General features: G+C 34.4%; 2 protein-coding genes across 7 annotated transcripts in view; one reads left to right on the forward strand and one right to left on the reverse strand.

Moving 5' to 3' along the window:
* Positions 1-1,275: 1,275 nt before the first annotated feature.
* Positions 1,276-4,397, forward strand: zgc:171887. The gene is made up of 4 exons (NM_001113645.2): positions 1,276-1,351; positions 3,114-3,422; positions 3,521-3,811; positions 4,003-4,397. Exons 1-4 carry the CDS (start codon positions 1,282-1,284, stop codon positions 4,149-4,151), a joined length of 819 nt encoding a protein of 272 aa, NP_001107117.2. The 5' UTR covers positions 1,276-1,281; the 3' UTR covers positions 4,152-4,397.
* A 1,979-nt stretch (positions 4,398-6,376) lies between these two features.
* si:dkey-19a16.4 overlaps positions 6,377-20,906 on the reverse strand; it is a 43,369-nt gene continuing 28,839 nt past the window's right edge. For 4 of the 6 annotated variants that reach the window (XM_087302882.1, XM_087302883.1, NM_001135552.1 and 1 more), the window contains 3 exons: positions 17,981-18,130; positions 16,994-17,266; positions 9,856-12,660 (listed from right to left, as the gene is read on the reverse strand). In XM_087302882.1, coding sequence (XP_087159008.1) covers positions 12,596-12,660; positions 16,994-17,266; positions 17,981-18,130 — 488 coding nt within the window. In that variant the 3' untranslated portion in view covers positions 9,856-12,595. Of the gene's footprint in view, positions 6,753-9,855; positions 12,661-16,993; positions 17,267-17,980; positions 18,131-20,906 lie in introns of those variants that run through there. The other 2 variants (XR_015521218.1, XR_015521217.1) reach the window with 1 other exon arrangement.

Genomic DNA, 20,906 nt, shown 5'->3' on the forward strand with positions numbered 1-20,906 from the left:
AAGGGACTAATCCACAGGTGTCAGTTCCTAGAGGGCCGCAGGACTGCACAGTTTAGTTCCAACCCAGCTTCAACACACTTACCCATAGGTTTCAAACATTCCTGAAGGACTCAATTAGTTTAATCGGGTGTTTTTAATTGGGGTGGAACTAAACTGTGCAGAGCTGCAGCCCTTCAAGGTTTTGTCATCTGTGGACTAAGCTGAAAAGAAAATGAATGAATGAAAACAGACGTTGTTTATGGTTGTTGTGAATGTAACACGACACCAGATGGCGCTGATCTAAAGTCTGACCAATCTTTTAAAGGGACAGTTCACCCTAAAGTGAAAATGTCCACATCATTTACTTACATACACGTTGTTGTAAACTTGTAAGAGTTTCTTTCTTCCGTTAAACACAGAGCAATATATTCTGAAGAATGAAAAGGCAGCCATTGACATCCATAGCTGGAACAAGAAATACAATAGAAGTCAATGACTGTGACAACGTTTCTTCACTATATCTTCCTATATCCTGAATACACCAAAGGAAAGGTATCCATTCAAAAAACACTGGAGCGTGAGTAAATGAGGATTTTTTTTTTTTTTTTTGGTGGGGTTGAACTTTCCATTCAAGATAGCATATTAGCAAAAAAAAAAAAAAAAAACTATATAAGTAGAAAAACTTAGAACATTCTTTTCATTTTATGGCTGCATTCAGAGCAGACCTTTTAAAACCACATTCTGTTTAAACAGACCCATAGTTGTTTGTGGTGTTTGTCTAGTGCAGAGAGCCAATGCTTAAATGCAACACCATAGGTTTGAGTGAAAGTGAAACCATCTGTGGTCTTATTTTCACAGAACCATACGCTACAATCTGTCCTGATGGCTATAGAAGACATACGTGTGCCTGTAGTTTAAGAGTCTTTGTTTATTCTTTTAATAAACACCTCTGAACCAGACATTATTATGAATGCAGCTTGATAGAAACAGATGTTTGAAAAACAGTCTGATAAGATTAAAAGTTAAAACGTTGTTTTTACCTATTGCTGATCAACTATAAACATTGAACATTAAAAATGAAATCATAACTTCCTTTTTTGAAATATTACATAAACAAAATGATTTGAGGAGTGTATATAGTGTTACAGATTTATCTTCCATTATATAGCGAGCCTAAACACTATAGTGACTATATGAAACCACTGTGGTCAGCAAAGGTGGTCTTGTTCTGTTGTGGGGGATCAACATACACACTATAACAATCACACTTCAGTCAAGTGACAGAAGTCTGCTTTCATTATAATGTCAGAGCGCTCTGTGAAAATGCTCCATGTTAAAGTTTTGCTCAGCTTGTGTTGGTGGACGCTGGTTGGTGAGTACTAATGTCTGTTTTTATACCAGCGCTGTTACAGCTCTTGATTAGTAATAAGTAATAATACATTTATGTTTAACTTCTAAAAAAAAAGCTTGAACAGAATAATTATGGTGGCTTGAGAAAATATTCTGATATTCTACATAAACATAATATTTTTTTCTTCGTCTTCTGAGACTATTTTTAAAGTGTATCTCCTCCTAAGCCTTTCAAGCTACTTACTTCAAACTCTCTTCAAACCTTCAAACTGGTCTGACTCGGGTTGCTATATCTTTACTAATTGATCTGACTTTTAGCTTTCCGAAAAATAACCGAGAAAATTCCCAAAAGTCCCATTGACAACATTGGGTCAAACTTTGTAAACTCATAACTCTGCATCAGACTGTCCTACAGACTTATGGCTGAGCTCATTTAACTCAGTCTAGCCAGCAGCCAATTACTAATGACCTTTAAACTTACTAGCCAGTCCCTATTAACCAATTTCAGCACCCTAGTAACTGTCCCATAGACTTTCATAGTAAAAAACTGTCATTGACTTAACAATGGATCAATCTTTGTTTAACTCTGCAACAGACTGTCCTACAGACTAGAGTCTGGCCTCATTTAACTCAGTCTAGCCAGCAGCCAATCACTGATGACCTTTAAACTTTTTAGCCACTCCCTATTAACCAATTTCAGCACCCTAGCAACATAGACTGTGACTAGCTATTCTAACACATGCTAATAGTTTTAACATTCTTTTGACATGCTAATCTTGCTAGAAACGTGATAGTGACATGCTAGTCATGCTAATTCATGCTAACAACATGTCAGAGACAAGCTGATTTGTGCTAGAATCATGCTAATTCATGCTAACATGCTAACTCATGCTAGAAGCATGCTAACAACATGTTAATCCATGCTGGAAACATGCAAACAACATGTTAATTCATGCTAGAAACATGCTAACAACATGTCAATTCATGCTAGAAACATGCTAGCAACATGCTAATTCATGCTAAAAACAAGCTCACAACATGTTAATTCATGCTAGAAACATTCTATCAACATGTTAATTCATGCTAGAAACATGCTCTCAACATGCTTATTCATGCTAGAAACATGCTATCATCATGTTAATTCATGCTAGAAACATGCAAACAACACCAATTCATGTTGGAATCATGCTAACAAAATGATAATCCTTGTTGGAATCATGCTAACAACACACTAATTCATGCTAGAATTAGGCTAGCTACATGCTAATTCATGCTAGCAACGTGCTAATCTATGCTTGAAATATACTAACAACATGCTAAATCATGCTAGATTAATGCTAATAACGTGGTAATTAATTTCTTAGAATCATGCTAATTGATGCTAGTATCATGCTATTACCAACCTCAGACACAGGGATCAACTTAAAATCTTTTTACTGGCTTGCTTCACTCTTTATTGTGGTCGCATTGTTGAATGCAGGGATCTAGCCAACTTGATACTTTTTCAAACTAAATAAATTACTTTTAACAGGTTTCCTCAAGCCACCATAAAGCTTGTCCTCATAGTTGTGATTTATGATTTGATTTCCTAGAAGATTAATGGCTCATCAAATCCATATCAACATCATAGTTTTATAATTATTAAAGTAATTTTGTATTTTTATATTTACTATGCTAATCAAGAAACTCTGTCTACCATTTCGCAATCTAACCACATAAGTTACGCAGTTAAACATTTAGCAATAATTAAAATTTCTTTACTTTTGTTTTCACAAACTCTTCAGGTGTGTCCGGTGAATCAGTGTCAGTAATGGAGGGAGATTCAGTCACTCTAAACTCTGGTCTCACTGAACTGATGGATGATGATCTGATTGAGTGGAGGTTTGTCAATGAAAACACTTCAATAGCTGTAGTTGATATAATGGACACCAGAGTCACTGTATATGATTCCACTGAGAGATTCAGAAACAGACTGAAGGTGGATCATCAAACTGCATCTCTGACCATCACACACACCACAACTGAACATGCTGGAGTTTATGAAATAAAATATACAGGAAAAAGGACCAAACATTTTAGTCTCACAGTCAACAGTAAGTTAAATGAGGGGTTCATTCAGGCTTTACATTATACAACATAAACTCAGTAAAAGACATCTATTCAACACATGATTTATTCAAATCCTTTCCAGCTCGTCTGCCTGTTCCTGTCCTCATCTTCAACTCTTCTCAGTGTTCTTCATCAGTGCAGTATTGTTCAGTGTTGTGTTCAGTGGTGAATGTGAGCGCTGTGAGTCTCTCCTGGTACAAAGGAAACAGTGTATTGTCCAGCATCAGTGTGTCTGATCTCAGCATCAGTCTCTCTCTACCTCTGGAGGTGGAATATCAGGATAACAACACCTACAGCTGTGTGATCAACAACACCATCAGCAACCAGACCACACATCTGGACATCAGCACACTCTGTCTGACATCATGTTCAGGTACATAATCATTGATATTAGAGCTTATTATTAATGATAAGCTGGCTTCCCCTAGGTTTGCTTTTTCTGCTTTTTTTATCATGTTGACTGTCTGAGCTGTTTGTCTTTTCTTTTTTGTCATTGGTAATTTCAGGCAAACAAAGTCTTCTTGAAATGCCTTGACATTTGCTCATTTCATTTCCTTTCTTTAGAGTTCAAAGCCCACTGTTGCGGTTTTACTGAAACTATGATCCGATTGGTCCTCTCTGCTCTGGTGGGCATGGCTACCTTGGCATTTCTGGTTTTTGACATCAGATCCACAGGAAGTGAACACAAGAAACCGATTTTATTAGTACTATAAGTGACATATCTTGGATATTTAAGCATGCACACACAAATATTAGTTAAATATATAATAAACAGAAAGAAAATGTTATGAAAGTGTCATTAAAAAAACAATGTGGTTCATATGTGTTGTTCAATGATATCTAGACAAGGCTTACCAATGCTTTCCTGTCTTAATAAGGCTGATGAGTTGAGCTTTTTAATGCTGTGTACCTTGAGGCCCTCTAGTGGTCAAGATAAAGATTTATGGCATTTTACTCTCTCCTCCGATTCATTTGACATTTTTAATCAACAGCCAGGGCGGATTTACTGATTTTAGGGTCCTAAGCAAATCCAGCCATGGCGTCCAACAGTCCTAAAATGCACCATTTTTACTTTTAATACATTTTCTTGTTTGCAGTTCAGTCCATATGAAGTAAACTACAATCCACGACAGCAGCGAAATGATCAACGCGTGTCAATGTAATTAATTATAAAAGTTATTTTCCCCACAAAAAAAAAAACAAACAATCTTACAGACATGTCTTTATTGTATTTTATTTCTCTGCTGAAACAAAACAAAACAATCTAAGCTATCATAGACGTCTTAAAAAGTTTACAAAAAATCAATCAATCAATAAATAAATAACTTTATAACATTGCCACCATTAAAACCAGCACATTTTTATGGTGCTTTGGGACATTTTGGGGCCCAACAGTCAACGTTATTTAGATTATGTAACATAAAACATCTTTTCTATGCTCTACTTTTAAAATTATTAGTTTTACTATAATAGTTTATTATTAATTATTACATAACATTAAATTATTACAACAATATTTAATTTAAATTTATATTAAACCAAATTTAATTACGATAAAATGTTAATAGTTTGACTTAGAAAACAATGTTATATGTAATTTATACTTCTAGATTATTGGGGCCCCCAAATTTCCGCTTACCTCGCTTATTGGTTAAATCCGCCCCTGTCAAAGCCTACACAGTTTTTTTTTTTTTTTAATGTATGTTGTATTGCTTAATGCTGTATTTTTACTTGTTTAATTGTACACTGCAAATGTTTTTTTTTTTAGAAATGTTTTTAAACTGAAAGGGAATTTCAACTAAATGTGTTAAGTGTCGATGATTCTAGTGGTTATGAGGATGTGCTTAATCAATGAGTTGTAATTGTTTAAATAATTTTACCCCAAAGCGAAACTATTAATTATAGACAAAATTGCGAATTTTCCTATGTAGATGAACATATATGTTGAGGAAGGAGGAGCAGTTTTATATTTAATATATATATATATATATATATATATATATATATATATATATATATATATATATATATATATATATATTTTTTTTTTTACAGAAAAGAATCAATGACAGCGAAATCAAAAGAAAAAGACTAAACTCTAAAATATATTGCAAAAATAAACAGACCAAAAGCATATATGCTTCCATTTTAATATTAAGTCTTGAAAGAATGGTTCATGCAAAAGTTTATGATGAATGATTTCTTTTCAAACACATAAACACTCTGAATATTAAAACAGACTTTTAGAAACTCAAACTTGTCCCCAAAAACTGTATCTCCAAAAAAAAAAAAAAAACTCCAAACTGTATGTAATGTGTTCATAATCTGCATATTCTCCCTTATAATCCTCACATTTTAATTTGCCCTTTTACAAATCATGTTTTACGTACCTTTAAACCTATCATGTTTACTGTCGTTGTGCTCCTCATTTAATCCCACAGCTCATACCAGCTGTTGTGAACAGTTTTAATATTACAGGAATGAAAAAAATCTGTGGTACATTTAATTTTGATATTATATTTACACATGTATACACATATATAAACTGTATACACACATATCTTTACAAGTTTACTTGTACAATTATTAAACACACCCACACACACACAAACAGACACACCCACACACACACAAACACAAACAGACACACACACACCCACACACACACAAACACACAAACACACAGACACACACACACACACACACCCACACACACACAAACACACAAACACACAAACACACACACACACACACACACACACACACACACACACACACACACACACACACACACACACACACACACACACACAATTGGAGACCTATATTACTTACGGGTGATAATTGATTTCACTTACATTACAATTTACACCTTTTTGCTTAGTTCAATAGCTGCAGTTACATTTAATTGCAGGAAAAAAAATTTAGACTGTAAAAATAAGTGAACAGACAAAACTTTAATATTTTAATCAATAAAATATTAATAAGAACACATGTAAACAGAAAGCAAAAACTCAAATACCTAAAATGATCAACAAATCAGCATGAGCACAGGCATGTTATCAAACCCATTCTCATCTTTTAGAGCCTCACACAAAAACAAATATATAAAATGGCACACACAACTCCGAATTGTTTATATAAAACATAAAAAGCCTATATGAAGAATTATTTCAGGCTATGGTCCAGTAAAAAAAAAAAATAGTTTTTTAACTTGACTAACTCAAACTGAGAGTGCTTCACACAGGTGAGTGGGCTTGACAAACCACCTGTAGAAAACATACTTTTTCAGCTCTCTGACACTTTAACAGACACTACACTGTTAGACCTTACCGGGCATTTTTACAGTAGAATACTGGCAACACTGTTGCCAGTCACTCACTGTAAAAGTTTGGTTACAGTAAGTAACTGGCAACAGTGTTGCCATTTAATTACTGTAACTGAACCATTACAGTGAGTGGCTGGCAACAGTGTTGCCAGTTATTTACTGTAACTGAACCAATACAGTGAGTAGCTGGCAACAGTGTTGCCAGTTAATTACTGTAATAGAGCAGTAGTGGTAACTAACTGGAAACTGTGCACAGTTAATTACTGTACTGTAGTGTTACAACTCACAGCATTATACTGCATACACATTAATAGCATGTCATAGTCTTACTAAAATTAATTAGTATTCTTACCTTTTATTAAAAATAGAAGGCATAAAAATTTAGACAAATGTATTTTATTGTTTTGGCAGCAAACAAATATACAACAGAAAATGTATAACAAAATTAAGAAATCAGCAGATATAAATATCATCTTTCATATTACAGGTCTGCACAGTAAGGCTGCGGTCACACTATCGTTTGAGCATGCAAAATTCTGTTATACGGCACTGCGAAAAGAAGTGGGATTAAGCAAAATAATTGGAGATTGAAAAAGCAAGTGACTGGTCCATAGTTTAAATTTTTGTTCAGACAGGTCATGTTTTGATCTTTGATTGGTTTTAAGCAATCACATGATGTGATTTCGCAGGTCAGAGATCTCCAAGTTTGAACTTTCCAATGCTGCAAACAGTGAAATTTTTCGCATGAGCTATCATTCCAGGTCTGCAGCACTCACATGCGTTTAAATGGAAGTCTAAAGGGAGAAAAGTGCAGTGTGACCGGGACTTTAAGCTGTAACTCTAATTGAACACACCTGATCAAACTAATTAAGGCTTGTTAGAAATCTACAGGTAATGTTGAAGCAGGGTGTGAACTAAACTCTGCTGCGCTGCAGTCCTCCAGGAACTTGGAGTTTGACCCCCATGGTTTTTAGCATATTTTTAAAGCAACTGCCAACATTTATCACAATCACATATCAAAAAAAAAAAATGCACGCATGCACACACACACACAGAAAGTGCTGCAGTAAAATGTGTTTCTCTCTCCTCAATGCTGACCATGCAAAAAAAAAACAAACAGCAAAAAACAAAAAATAATTATTTTATTTTTTAAAGTTTCGAATAACTAAAAAATAAGCATATGAAAAGAACACACACATACTCTCTCTCTCTCTCTCTCTCTCTCTCTCTATATATATATATATATATATATATATATATATATATATATATATATAGAAACATGTTTGTCAAACACAGGCAGATACTGTCAATTCTCAATAAAAAGTTTAAAATAATTCTAAAAAACAAAAACAAAGTCGGCAACACCGAAAATCTAAAGGATCCAATCTTTTATTGTTATAATTATTATCTACTTTAAAATCTCATGACCACAAACTTTTCTATGGTTTCTAATATAAATTCATAGGTGGAAACACAGCTCTGAAAAATACTTAGCAACAAACTCACAACCTTGATTCCCTGTGATGATTTCTGTGCACATGTTACCTTACTGAGATGATGGAATTTATTGGTTTTTATGTGCATAAACTTTTAGCATCTGTACAGTATTGCAATATGCAATATCCAATAGATAAATATACTTAAAAGCGAGGAGAGGCTAACTAGCTAACAATGTAGCTTTCAAGTACACAGTTCAAGATAACAACAATATAACTTAAAACACAGCCTTATTTTAGAAACCCTCAAAAGCATTTTAACACATTTTACTTACTCATTGTAGATTCTTATTTAAAGCCTAAAGCATCAGACTCTACATTTGAATTGATAGACAGAGAATAAAGCACACTCAGCAGTAAACAAATCAAACACCTGACTCCCTTAAAGGGCCAGCATTTTCTGAAAACTTTTTCTAATACCTTTGTGTTTAGAATAAGACAGCCTGTGGGAGTGTGGTGAGGCCTAAATCATTGTCTTCTGCCTTTAAAATGCACGTCTCTATAAACAGCACCATAGAGCATCAGACTAAATGGGACAGTAATGGTTGAACAGTAATTTGCCATTTATTGTCACAGTACATAAAGTAAATTACTGTAATTTATCCTTTGCATTACACAATTTTATACAAACTCTACTTTTTTTACAGTAAAATACTGTTTCATTTCATTACAGCAAAACACTGACTAGTTTGCAGTTATTTACTGCATAATCTACAGGGTAAGAGTGCAGTTAAGCTTTAACCCTAATTAAGCACACCTGATCAAACTAAATCTAAAGGTAGTGTGTTGAAGCAGGGCTGGAACTAAATTATGCTAGGCTGCAGCCCTCTAGTAGTTTGACACCCCTGGAGCATAGCATATTTTCAAATCAACTGCTACATTTATCACAATTATGCACATATTGTTTAATAAAAACAATTAAAATATGCAAACTTCATCCATAGGAAAAAAAAAATTATAATAAATAATCTGATCCTCATGTAGTTCCAAAAAACATAAAAATTACATGATTTATACATTTATTTAGGTAAGCCTTTATACTATACTGTTAATCCCACTTTTACTTACTTTAATTGAAGTTTTCCAAACAAATTCATTAAGTCTCTGCAAACATGTATGTACGTGCTGTTTAAGATATATTTTTTTTTAAATAACGCATTTTTACTAGTCATTTAGCAAAATACTAATATTCAGTTGAAAGTGCAATTGAAAAGCTGAACTATAGGTTAAACTAGGCAAATTAGACTAATTATAGAAACGTAAACAAAGTTATAAGAATTATTATGACAATTTCTTTGCTCTGTGTGAATATTTTTGCCTTTAAATGCATTTCATCCATATCTTATGCTTAGCTTTTAATGATTTCTGTGGTATTGGTTGACTCCTGATACTCAATGTTAAAACATAAAAGAAACCAAAGAAAACACATGGCTGCAGTGAAATTCAGCTTAACATCAATGCAATGTCCCACTCTCCCCTTAATACTGACCATTCGCATATCAAAACTGAACAGTAAATATATATAAATATATAAAATTATATAATAAATATAAATAGCAACATAAAGCATCAGAGTAGATGGGGCAGTAATGGTTGATCAGTAATTTACCATTTATTATCACAGTAAATATCTGTAATGGGTACATAGAGTAAATTACTGTGATTTATTCTTTGCACTACAGAATTTCATACAAATCCTGCTTCTTTTACAGTAAAATACTGTTTCCTTTCATTACAGCTAAACACTGGCTATTTTACAGTTATTTACTGCATAATCTACAGTAAGGGTTAACAGTGTAGTTTTGCACATTTGCATCAGACACTTTCTTACAATCAGCAAAAAACAAAAAACAAAAAAACATTGTGGGTTTATGAAGTGTGCTTCATACAGGTGGGTAGGCTTAACAAACCACCTAAAGGAAATCTTTTCTCTATAAAACATTTTCCCCTCCTTGTTCTAACACTTAATTCTCTGAGAAAAACAGTTCCTTTGTATAATCATAGCACTTCTTGCATGAGTTGCCTCCTCTTGTTGAATCACTGAATGCCTACTTAACTGTAAGTTACTTTGGACAAAAGCGTCTGCTAAATGACCAAATGTAAATGCTGTATAATATTATATTAGTATCTGCATTTGTGCCATTTAAAAAGCCCAATTTTACTGGAGTAGGCCAAATGCAAATAAACGATTAGCTGGACAACACACAATCCCGCTATATAGAATAAACAAAACACAGAATGCTTTTAAATATTTTGCTTTCCTTTTCAAATCAATACAAAACACACTTTTATAGGTTTGAAAACTGTCATCCTGTGACTTCTATGTGGCAGCAGCAGCAAGTCTCAAGTTAATTTGTTTTTTACATTTTGGGTTTATAAAAGACAACGGCCAGAGATGTCAAGTTTGCCATGACAATTAAATGATATAAAACATATTGGATTCTATTGTAATGATCTAGGCACAAAGTCTGAAGCACAGGGTGCAAAAGCATTAAGAGCATTTCTGTCTGAATCCTCTTTTACTATTTTAAGCATGGAAAAATATGCTCTGTGCCCTGGTGCATGGTCTAACAGGGTTGAGCTTATTCTCTTAATGAGTTATGGGAGCGTATTAACAATAAACCAATAAGAGTCTTATCTTCCATTCCCTTTAAGAGTGAGTTGCGTCACTCCGTGGCACATTTTTTATTTACATGACAGACTTTGTAAGTGTGAAAACTGAATGAGTCACTGGCAAGAAAATAGTTAAACAGCATCTGCAGCGAGAATAAAGAATGAGCCTCCTTCAATTGACCTTTACTTTCACTTTCACTCTTTCACGGAGTAAGGTAACGGTGGAAACTCACTCCGCTGAAGACATCCATTAGCCTATACATAATTAATTTAGTTTGTTAAGCGGAAAGATTTGTTTCAAAACTAATTCTAAATTCAGTTTTCGGTTTCAGTTTCTAATTTCCAGCAAACAAGTAAATGAACAATAATAATGAAGTGTGGTCAAAAAACTGACTTATATCCAAACACACGTCCTATTCCCCATTTGGTCTAAAACCTGACAGGTGGACAAATCCAAGCTAGTTTTTATTCAAACGAATATAAATATGGATATAATAAATAATACCACTAATAATAAAAACATTATACAAAAGCAAGTTGTCATGAATAAACTGGAATAAATGGATTTGTTATATAAACAACGTGGCTTAAAATGGGAAAATTAGGGTTGCGATGGTCTGAAAACAGCAACACATTGCTGCAAACAGGTCTTGTGCCTTATTGGGCTAGGGATAGAGCCTTATATGTGTGAGTGAGTTAGCAGGATCAATCTGTCGCACAAGTGCTACACGTACAATTATGATGTTATGTTATTTAGGCTATGCTGCAATTTAAGTTATTGACTTTAATTTATCTCATGTAATTTATCTCATGGACTAAAGTTGCTAGTCGTAGCAATCTGAGATCAATTCCCTCTAGAAGTCCATCTTATTCTCCTTTCTCTGATCCACATACTATATAAATTTATAAAAAGATAAAAGAGTAATCTGAAAACAAAGTAATGACTATTAAATAGGTTTGCAAGATACTGGAATACCGTACTAATCAATACTGATCATAAAAAAGTCCTTTTCTCGCCAAAATTTCAGTATCAATTGGTATCGAGTTCCAGTATCATAATAATATCGTTAATAGTAACCAGGTGCATAACTTCCACTGGGGACAAGGGGGTCAAGCCACTTTTAAAAATCATTGCCACAGAGAGAGTGTGTGTGTGTGTGTGTGTGTGTGTGTGCTTTGATGTGATCAATAACTCAGTCAAAGTTTTAATAAGCAGCAGTTATTGCAGTTTAAAATATCCTTTCAGACAAAGGAATTCAGCACACACAGTTCATAATTTAAGTTTTTTTGGTTAAATTTTAGGATAGTTTAAAAATAAATTTGTTTAATCGGCCTGTTTTTTTTCCCCATATCAAACATACCTGAACCAAATAATTAGGACCTGAACACCACGTGATAATTACAGGCAGGTGTGTTTGATATGGGTTGCAACTGAAATCTGCAGGAAGGTGGCTCTCCAGCAACAGGGTTGGCCACCCCTCCCATAGTCCATAAAAACAGGTGAATGCACTAAATGGGATTTAAATGAACAAAGTTTTCCGCCATTACTTTCCAAACCAAAGTTACATTCTTGATAGTAATTACTACTCTTGATAGTAATAATAATTCATGGTGTAAGTAGTGGACTATTATAGATTGGTAATCAATTAGAAAGTCTAATGCAAAGTGATGCTGACTTGTAGGATGACATCCAGATTCCTAATCCTATGATTCATCCTCAAGATTTGGAAAGCTTCAAAGGATCTTTGATCTCATCTGGTTCAGGTTCTTCTTCAGTGCAGCCTAAAAGGATACACACACACACACACACACACACACACACACACACACACACACACACACACACACACACACACACACACACACACACACACACACACACACACACACACACACACACACACACACACACACACACACACACACACAATTAAAATCAAAAGAAAATAACTTTTGTATGACTGATAATACATTTAAATTAGAAGAACCCATTTAGGAAATATAAGACAAGAGGAGATTTTAAATACAATTCATGTGCTATTTAGACCTAAATCTGAAGTCATTGTATTTACCTGGGTTTTGTTTTATGAAACAGTGGCTTTTAATTGAATGAACTACAAATAAGAACCTCCGTGAAGTTGGCACCCCATAAAAACAAATAATCCCCAAAACTATGCCATTCGTTTGTGCTACGTTTGTGCTGATTCGTGCCGCAAAAACGAACGTTTGTGCTGGTTTGGGGTCTGAGATATTAAGCATTATTTTTTTTACCGTGTGACGTCACTCTCCACCCCATGTTGCGCAATTGACTTCAAAACAGCACAGGTCGTTTGTGCTCGGTTTGTGCTGGTTTGTGCCGTTAAAACGAACACGGTATCCGTTTTCCTCTTTTAGATATAAGCAAAATATTTCGGGAGCCGTGACGTCACTCTCCACCCCATTTCCTCCAAATCGCACAAAACTGGTATCATTCGTTTGTGCTGGGTTTGTGCCGTTAAAATAAACACTTTATCTATTTTCGTTGTTTAGATATAATCGAAATATTTCGGGAGCCGTGACGTCATTCTCCACCCTATGTTGTCTAAATCACACCAAACTGGTCTCATTCGTTTGTGCTCGGTTTGTGCTGGTTTGTGCCGTTAAAATAAACACTTTATCTACTTGTATTGTTTAGATATTGCCTTGTCAAAACATTTCGGGAGCCGTGACGTCACTCTCCACCCCAGGTTGTCTAAATTGCACAAAACAGGTGTCATTTGTTAGTGCTCCATTTGTGCTGGTTTGTGCCGTTAAAATTTACTCTTTATCTATGTTTATTGATTAGATATTGCCTAATTAAAACATTTCGGGAGCTGCGACGTCACTCAGCGCCAAATTATTTCCTCTAAATTTCACAAAACAGGTGTCATATGTTAGTGCTGGATTTGTGCTGGTTTGTGCCATAACAATTAACACTTTATCTATGTTTATTGATTAGATATTGACTAATTAAAACATTTCGGAAACCGCGACGTCACTCAGCGCCCCATTATTTCCTCTAAATTGCACAAAACAGGTGTCATATGTTAGTGCTGGATTTGTGCTGGTTTGTGCCATAACAATTAACACTTTATCTATGTTTATTGATTAGATATTGCCTAATTAAAACATTTCGGGAGCCGCGACGTCACTCAGCGCCCCATTATTTGCTCTAAAATGCACAAAACAGGTGACATTCTTTAGTGCTGGATTTGTGCTGGTTTATGCCATTAAAATAAACACTTTATCTGTTTGTGTTGTTTAGATATTGCCTAATCAAAACACTTTGGGAGCCGCGACGTAACTCTATATGTGTCATTCAATTAGTTGTGCCGTTAATAAACACTTGTTAATAAACACTTAATAAACACTTAATAAACCGTTAATAAACACTTGTTTTCCTTGTTTGGATTTAACCAAAATATTTGGTCAGATTTGTACTGGTTTGTGCCATGAAAATGAACGAAATGATATTTATATTTGTGCACAAATATGTTACTTTCGTTTGCTCACAAATTGTGCTCGTTTGTGCTGCAAAAATATTATTTGTAAAAAAATTATATCAGATCATTAAGAGGTCTCTCCACACCAGTTGCTACATATTTACTAAAATAGTCTCATATGTGTGCGTTTCATTTGTGCTGGATTGTACCTGAAAGTTTCGTTAGTGTTGCTTCTTTTATTAAAATATTGAATGAAAGATAATGATATCAGCTACCCGCATATTTTAAAATAGGCTATTTAAATTTGTTTGGGCTGATAGAAATTTTGTTTAAGATGCTTTATTTTTTTAGATAGCCTAGGCCAAGGTTATTCTGAGATCTTTTTATTATTAGAAAAAGCATGAAGGATGCTAACATAATTTTAACAGATTTAATCCAAGTAAATAGGCTTGGCCAATATAAAGATAAGTGGCTACAACCCTGCTTTACTTATCTACTTCGTTTTAGTCTCATGAGTAGCCAGCATGCTTAACGATAGGAAAAAATAATTTAAATAAAAATATATGATTTTTATTAATTTTATTTATTCATTTTATAAAAATGTATTAATATACATTTTTTTTACCTGTTTAACCATGCAGCGATTTTCTCTTAAATACTCTTATCATCTGGTCGTCCATATTAGGCTGCTTTCGTCTAGCAGCCTAAACTTTTCTGTTGTGGTATAGGTAGGCCTACCACTGATTAAGTAAAGCAGCTTTAGTGGACTTATTTAGTCAATATTTATTTTATGGGAAAAAATAGATTAGCAAACACATAGGCTATGCGTTTTCTACAGATAAGTTTTGGTTTTCGTGATTGTGTTGTTTGTCATACAGTAAAAGAACAATGTCCAAATGGCAATAAAATAACAATAAATAATTGATTAATTAATTAAAATTAATAATAATAATAACAATAACAACAATCATATAAAATATTTACATTCACTTAATTGGTAAACACTGTGCGTTTTTATCACGGGCTGTAGGATGTTATTTTGACCATTTTGATTTGGTTTAATAAAAGATAAACATGTAATATTTTGTCATATTTTAGTTATCCTTAGGTACTTCTTATTATTGTCATTATTATTAATATTATTATATTTATTTATGTTTAATAACTTGTAGACTCTTTAAACAATGAGGAAATAAGTAAACTTTTTTAATTCAAGGCACAGACAGCTTGTTTAGTAATTTAATGCCGGCTATAGGCTACCACCAGAAGGACGGTTATACGGCGTGTTGTGATGTCGGCCGTCACCGGAGAAAATTAATTAAAACTTTAAAACTTTAATTTTTTGGACTTTTGTTTGAAAGCTTTAGTGGCACTGTAGCTGTCCAAGGTACTGTTGTATAATTTAAATTATAGCCTATAAATGCACCAATAAACAAGATGAATGAATGAATGAATAAATAAAATAAATATAGATTCTTAAATGTTGATATTGTTTTTGCTAAAAAAAAAATAACAAATGTTTAATAAAAATAAAATGAGCAATTTTCAATATTTATACAATTCAGTAAAATATAAGCTGGACATTTTTGGGGACATGTAATTTCTCTGTGATCTTAGCTATATTTTCTAAAATCTCAACCAGGAATTGCTTTAATATGAATATGCTTTACATCCTGATATGCTGTTGTTTCATTTTCATTTTTATTTCACTTAAAAAAATCGGTATTTAATGTTTGAATACTAAAATAAATAACAGCTATTGTTTAAATTGTTATTTTACCAACAAAATGTTTATTTTATATTATTATCAACTTTTGATATAAAACCTGAAAAAAATGAAATAATTTAAGTGCTATATTTTTTATTAGTGAAAGTGCCCGCTTACTTTGCCTGTCAAAAATATATATTTCTGCTCCAAATGCACTATTATTGTTGCACTATCATTGTTTATTTTTCTGTAATGTATGAAATTTTTAATTTTTTTTTGAAAATTTCATAAAGTGTTAACGGCACAACCAGCACAATTGAATGACACCTGTTTTGTGCAATATAGAGTTACTTTTTAGGCAATATCTAAACAATACGAACAGATAAAGTTTTTATTTTAACGGCACAAACCAGCACAAACCGAGCACAAACGAATGAGACCAGTTTGGTGTGATTTAGACAACATGGGGTGGAGAATGACGTCACGGCTCCCGAAATATTTTGATTATATCTAAACAACGAAAATAGATAAAGTGTTTATTTTAACGGCACAAACCAGCACAAACCCAGCACAAACGAATGATACCAGTTTTGTGCGATTTGGAGGAAATGGGGTGGAGAGTGACGTCACGGCTCCCGAAATATTTTGCTTATATCTGAAAGAGGAAAACGGATACCGTGTTCGTTTTAACGGCACAAACCAGCACAAACCGAGCACAAACGACCTGTGCTGTTTTGAAGTCAATTGCGCAACATGGGGTGGAGAGTGACGTCACACGGTAAAAAAAATAATGCTTAATATCTCAGACCCCAAACCAGCACAAACGTTCGTTTTTGCGGCACGAATCAGCACAAACGTAGCACAAACGAATGGCATAGTTTTGGGGATTATTTGTTTTTATGGGGTGCCAACTTCACGGAGGTCAAATACCACCATCGATACTCACCAGAGACAATGAGTTTGAATCTCTTGGAGGTGGTTTTTCCTCCTTTGTTGATCAGTAATTTATAATATCCTGAGTCTGTGGTTCTGAGGTCATTGATGGTCAGAGATCCGGTCTGATCTAGACTCAGTCTGCTTATTAATTGCTCATCGTTTCCTTCATCAAATAAAGTGACTTCTCCAAACAACCACTGGAGGTGATCATCTGTCTCTATCTCAATATCATTGTCTAGAATAACAGATTGTCCCTCCTTCTTCAATGCAATTGCCAGTCCATCTGTCGAATTAAAAGAAGAAAATAAAAATGAATTGTGAAGTCCTCATTGATTACGGGTTTTAGATCTGCCACGTTGTTGTTGTTCACTGAAGTACTTTTACATTTTTCGAATTCATATTTTTACTGCTAAAAACCTCCATCTTATTCCGTAAAATTTCTCAAGTAAAATACTCAAACTGAAAAAAAGGTTATCACTTTATTTTGATGGTCCCTCTAACACATTTTGTAAAATTTAAGTTACATTGCATCTACATTTCAACTAATTCTCATTAGATTATAAGTAGACTGTTAGGGTTGGGGTTAGGGTTAGTGTAAGTTGACATGTACTGTACGATGCAAAGTTTCTTATAGTCAGTTAAATGTCCGTTGAAGAAGCAGTATCAGCAGAAATTAAGCAGACAGTCTACTAATAAAGTGATTGGGATGTAGTTACATGCAACTTTTAGTTGCGAAAATGTGCAATAGGATAATCAAATAAAGTCTTGCCAAAATTTTCTTAACATTATAAGTAATAATAATAAAAATATAATACAATCAAATTGCTAATCAACTGGATGCTATACAATTTAATGCAAAGTTTTTCAAAAGCTTTAAGTTATTTAATATTTCACCATATAATCCCAACACCAATAAATGCTGCACTAAGTTAAAAACATCATTTGCACATCTTTATATCTATATTATGCGTACTATACTATATCAGTTAATACTTACATTTTTGTCTTTTTTTTAACATCCAGCTGAGACCATACTTCCCACCTACAATTAGAGCCACTGTGACCAGCACCGACAAAATTACAGAAACTGATATTTCTCTTTTACAATTTGAGGCGCCCACTGATGCTGCAGTTTTCACATCTTGCTCTGTAGTGAACAGAAGAAAAGAAACAGCATAAAACATCAGCAAATTTGAACGTGAGTATTCTGAGATTCAACGATCACACGTTCATTCATTTTTCTTTAGCTCAGTGCCTTTATTCACCTGGGGTCGATACAGCGAAATGAACCACCAACTGTTCCAGCATATGTTTTACGCAGCGGATGCCCTTACATACTCACTCATACACTACAGCTTATTTTTGTTTCCCCAATTCACCTTTAGCGCATGTCTTTGTGGACACCATTTGGACAGACCTGTGTGCAGGTAAAGTGTGTCCAAAGTCATATTGGAGTGATAGAAACACAACAAGTCTCTTTTTTTATTTCCTGATGTTAAAATAAGACCTAAATACCAGGGATTTTGAGGCCTATCTCAATGTGATCTAGGAGTGCGGTTTTCTCAGTCCACTGATATTGATTGACAGGCGTGTATTAACATAGTAACATGTATAAACCAACCCAAGCTCATTCTGAAAACGTAGCTCCACGGACGTTGCTGGAGATCGCGATTTACATTGTCGGAGGTACGTATGGCTGCATTTCATTTTTTCAAGTGAACACTACAGGGTGGTGTGACGACGCTCCTCTTCACGCCCGCCGGCTGACGGCTCACCTCCGTGTGGAGGGCTTTCCCGCCACAACCAGTTTGTCCGGTTAGCTTGTCGTGAACATCTGTGGAGCGGAGATCCAGAGGGGAAACGACAGCGATGACCGGGTTCGAGTCTGGGAAAGAGCAGTTTCAGAAATCAGGTAAGACAAAAACAGAATCCAAAAAAATAAAGCGATCGAGTTTATAACAGGGTGAGAATGTGGAGAAATCTGAAAACGCAGTCAAAATCAGACAAGGGCTTTTCTTTTTCTAGGCGGCTTTTGTAAATCGTTGCTTGGATTTAATGAAAGAGGAGAAGGACGATGGTGGGTCGGCCTATTGGCCCGCCGCCCAGTCAATCATTTAGTCAGTTGGAGAGATAGTCGCTCAACAGCGGCCTCCGGCGGCTTTACATGAGAGCAGCACGGGCACGAACGGCACTCGGGAGAGGCGTTCGAGATGCGAAAACAGCCCGCACAGCAGCCTTGTAAAATTCGCAGATTCTCAAAAAACAAAAACTGTACAAATACGTACCTCCCGGGATGTATTTCGTGGTCTCCAGAAACATCTACGTTCCCAGAATGAGCCTGGGTTGGTATAAACATGCCCACAATATTTATACTAAAATATTTGATCGAGCTATCTGTGATCAAATTGCACTTAAAGAAGCAGTAACTGCTGCACTTTGTATTTTTATAGCATTATAACTATATATTTTGAGCTACGTAATTCGTTAACTCTGGAATCGACACAGCTGCATAATGTCGGTAAAACCACACTACAAAAGTTCTGGTTTGTGAAATTTAGTTCAGGTTTATTTTGTACAGTAACTTATAATCGCTAACATTATACATCAGCAGAAGAGCAAAAACAGCACAAAATGTGCATGTGTTTGTTTATGTGTGCACACCTATTTTGAGTGGGCAGGGAGAATCAGCTCATTTGCATTTAAAGATACAGTTGTAAAAACAGCTACAATTCTATCTGACCCAACAATGTCAATTTTCAGCAGGTTATAATAAATATTTGGTGGAAAACCATGATCACAACCAACGAAAAAAATTTATTATTCTGGACAACTGCTATTTTTATAAAAAAAAAAAACTAAATGCTGACCACTTGAAATGCTGAATAACTTTTTCACAAATTCACACATAATAAATCCCAAGGACTCTGAATATTTGGTCTCTTGAGACCATTCATATTGAATATACACTGTTACAAAAAAGAGCAGAGTATCAATTTAAGGGCTATTTTTTTGCATTTTACTACTATGCTATATTTTAATTGTTATTGTAAATGCAACTGATAGATATTTTTGACTGCTGCAATTTCTTTCATCAGGAAAAATGAAAGTGTGAAAAATGTTGCCTTGACATGTCTGGTTTTAAAAGGCTTCTTTGTATCTCTGTACAAACTAGTCATGAATCAGTGAACGTTGGGAAGTGGCAGTACAGGTTCTGATAAGACAACATTGTAAAAACATTTGCTGCAGTTTTAGTGTGCAGGTGTTGATGCTATTTACTATGCAGAGGTATGACCTAATTTTAAGTTGCCAGCCACAATGGGGACATCCCTGAAAGATTTTTCTGCATCCTTATTCACACACCCAAACAAGCTAATCAATGTCTTCATGATCATTAGAAAGTTAAGGGCAGGTTTGTTTGAGTTGGATTAGAGAGGCTAAACGTTAAAACTCTTTGGCCCTCCAACACCAACCAGACACATAAAAGGAAACAAAAGGAAAATATAAAAGTTTAAACGCCAGTGGTTGAACTAGGTATTGCACTCCTGGTTCAAAACACACTCAAGTGCAGGTTGCCCAGATTTATGATATCCACAGGAGCCAGCCATTGTGTTCTAAATAAAAGCAACGGCACATGATAGAAAGAATATTCTCCATAATAAAAGGAGTTTTTGTTCTAACTAACACCTGAAATTTATATTTTAGAAATGGCTTTAATTTCACCTCAAAAAAATTATCACCTCAGGTACACCTGATGTGCTTTATTCAGTGTTTAATGCGAATAATGTGGGTTTGAATGCCATTTTACATGTTTGCATATATTTAAGAAACATTCTAAGTGAACATTCTTGTTTATATGAAAAACAATGCTGAACTCTGATATTCTGCTTACAGTCCAGATGAATTTAAATTGTAAATTTAAAATA

This window comes from Danio rerio, chromosome 22 (assembly GCF_052040795.2).
Source record: "Danio rerio strain M-AB ecotype USA chromosome 22, GRCz13ab, whole genome shotgun sequence".
Lineage (NCBI taxonomy): Eukaryota > Metazoa > Chordata > Actinopteri > Cypriniformes > Danionidae > Danio > Danio rerio.

Excerpts from the sequence above, each read along its gene's own strand:
- zgc:171887 (NM_001113645.2), top strand. The coding sequence starts at position 1,282 with ATGTCAGAGCGCTCTGTGAAAATGCTCCATGTTAAAGTTTTGCTCAGC. Across the intron at positions 1,352-3,113 it reads GTGTTGGTGGACGCTGGTTG|GTGTGTCCGGTGAATCAGTG; the intron begins GTGAGTACTAAT and ends CAAACTCTTCAG. Across the intron at positions 3,423-3,520 it reads TTTTAGTCTCACAGTCAACA|CTCGTCTGCCTGTTCCTGTC; the intron begins GTAAGTTAAATG and ends AATCCTTTCCAG.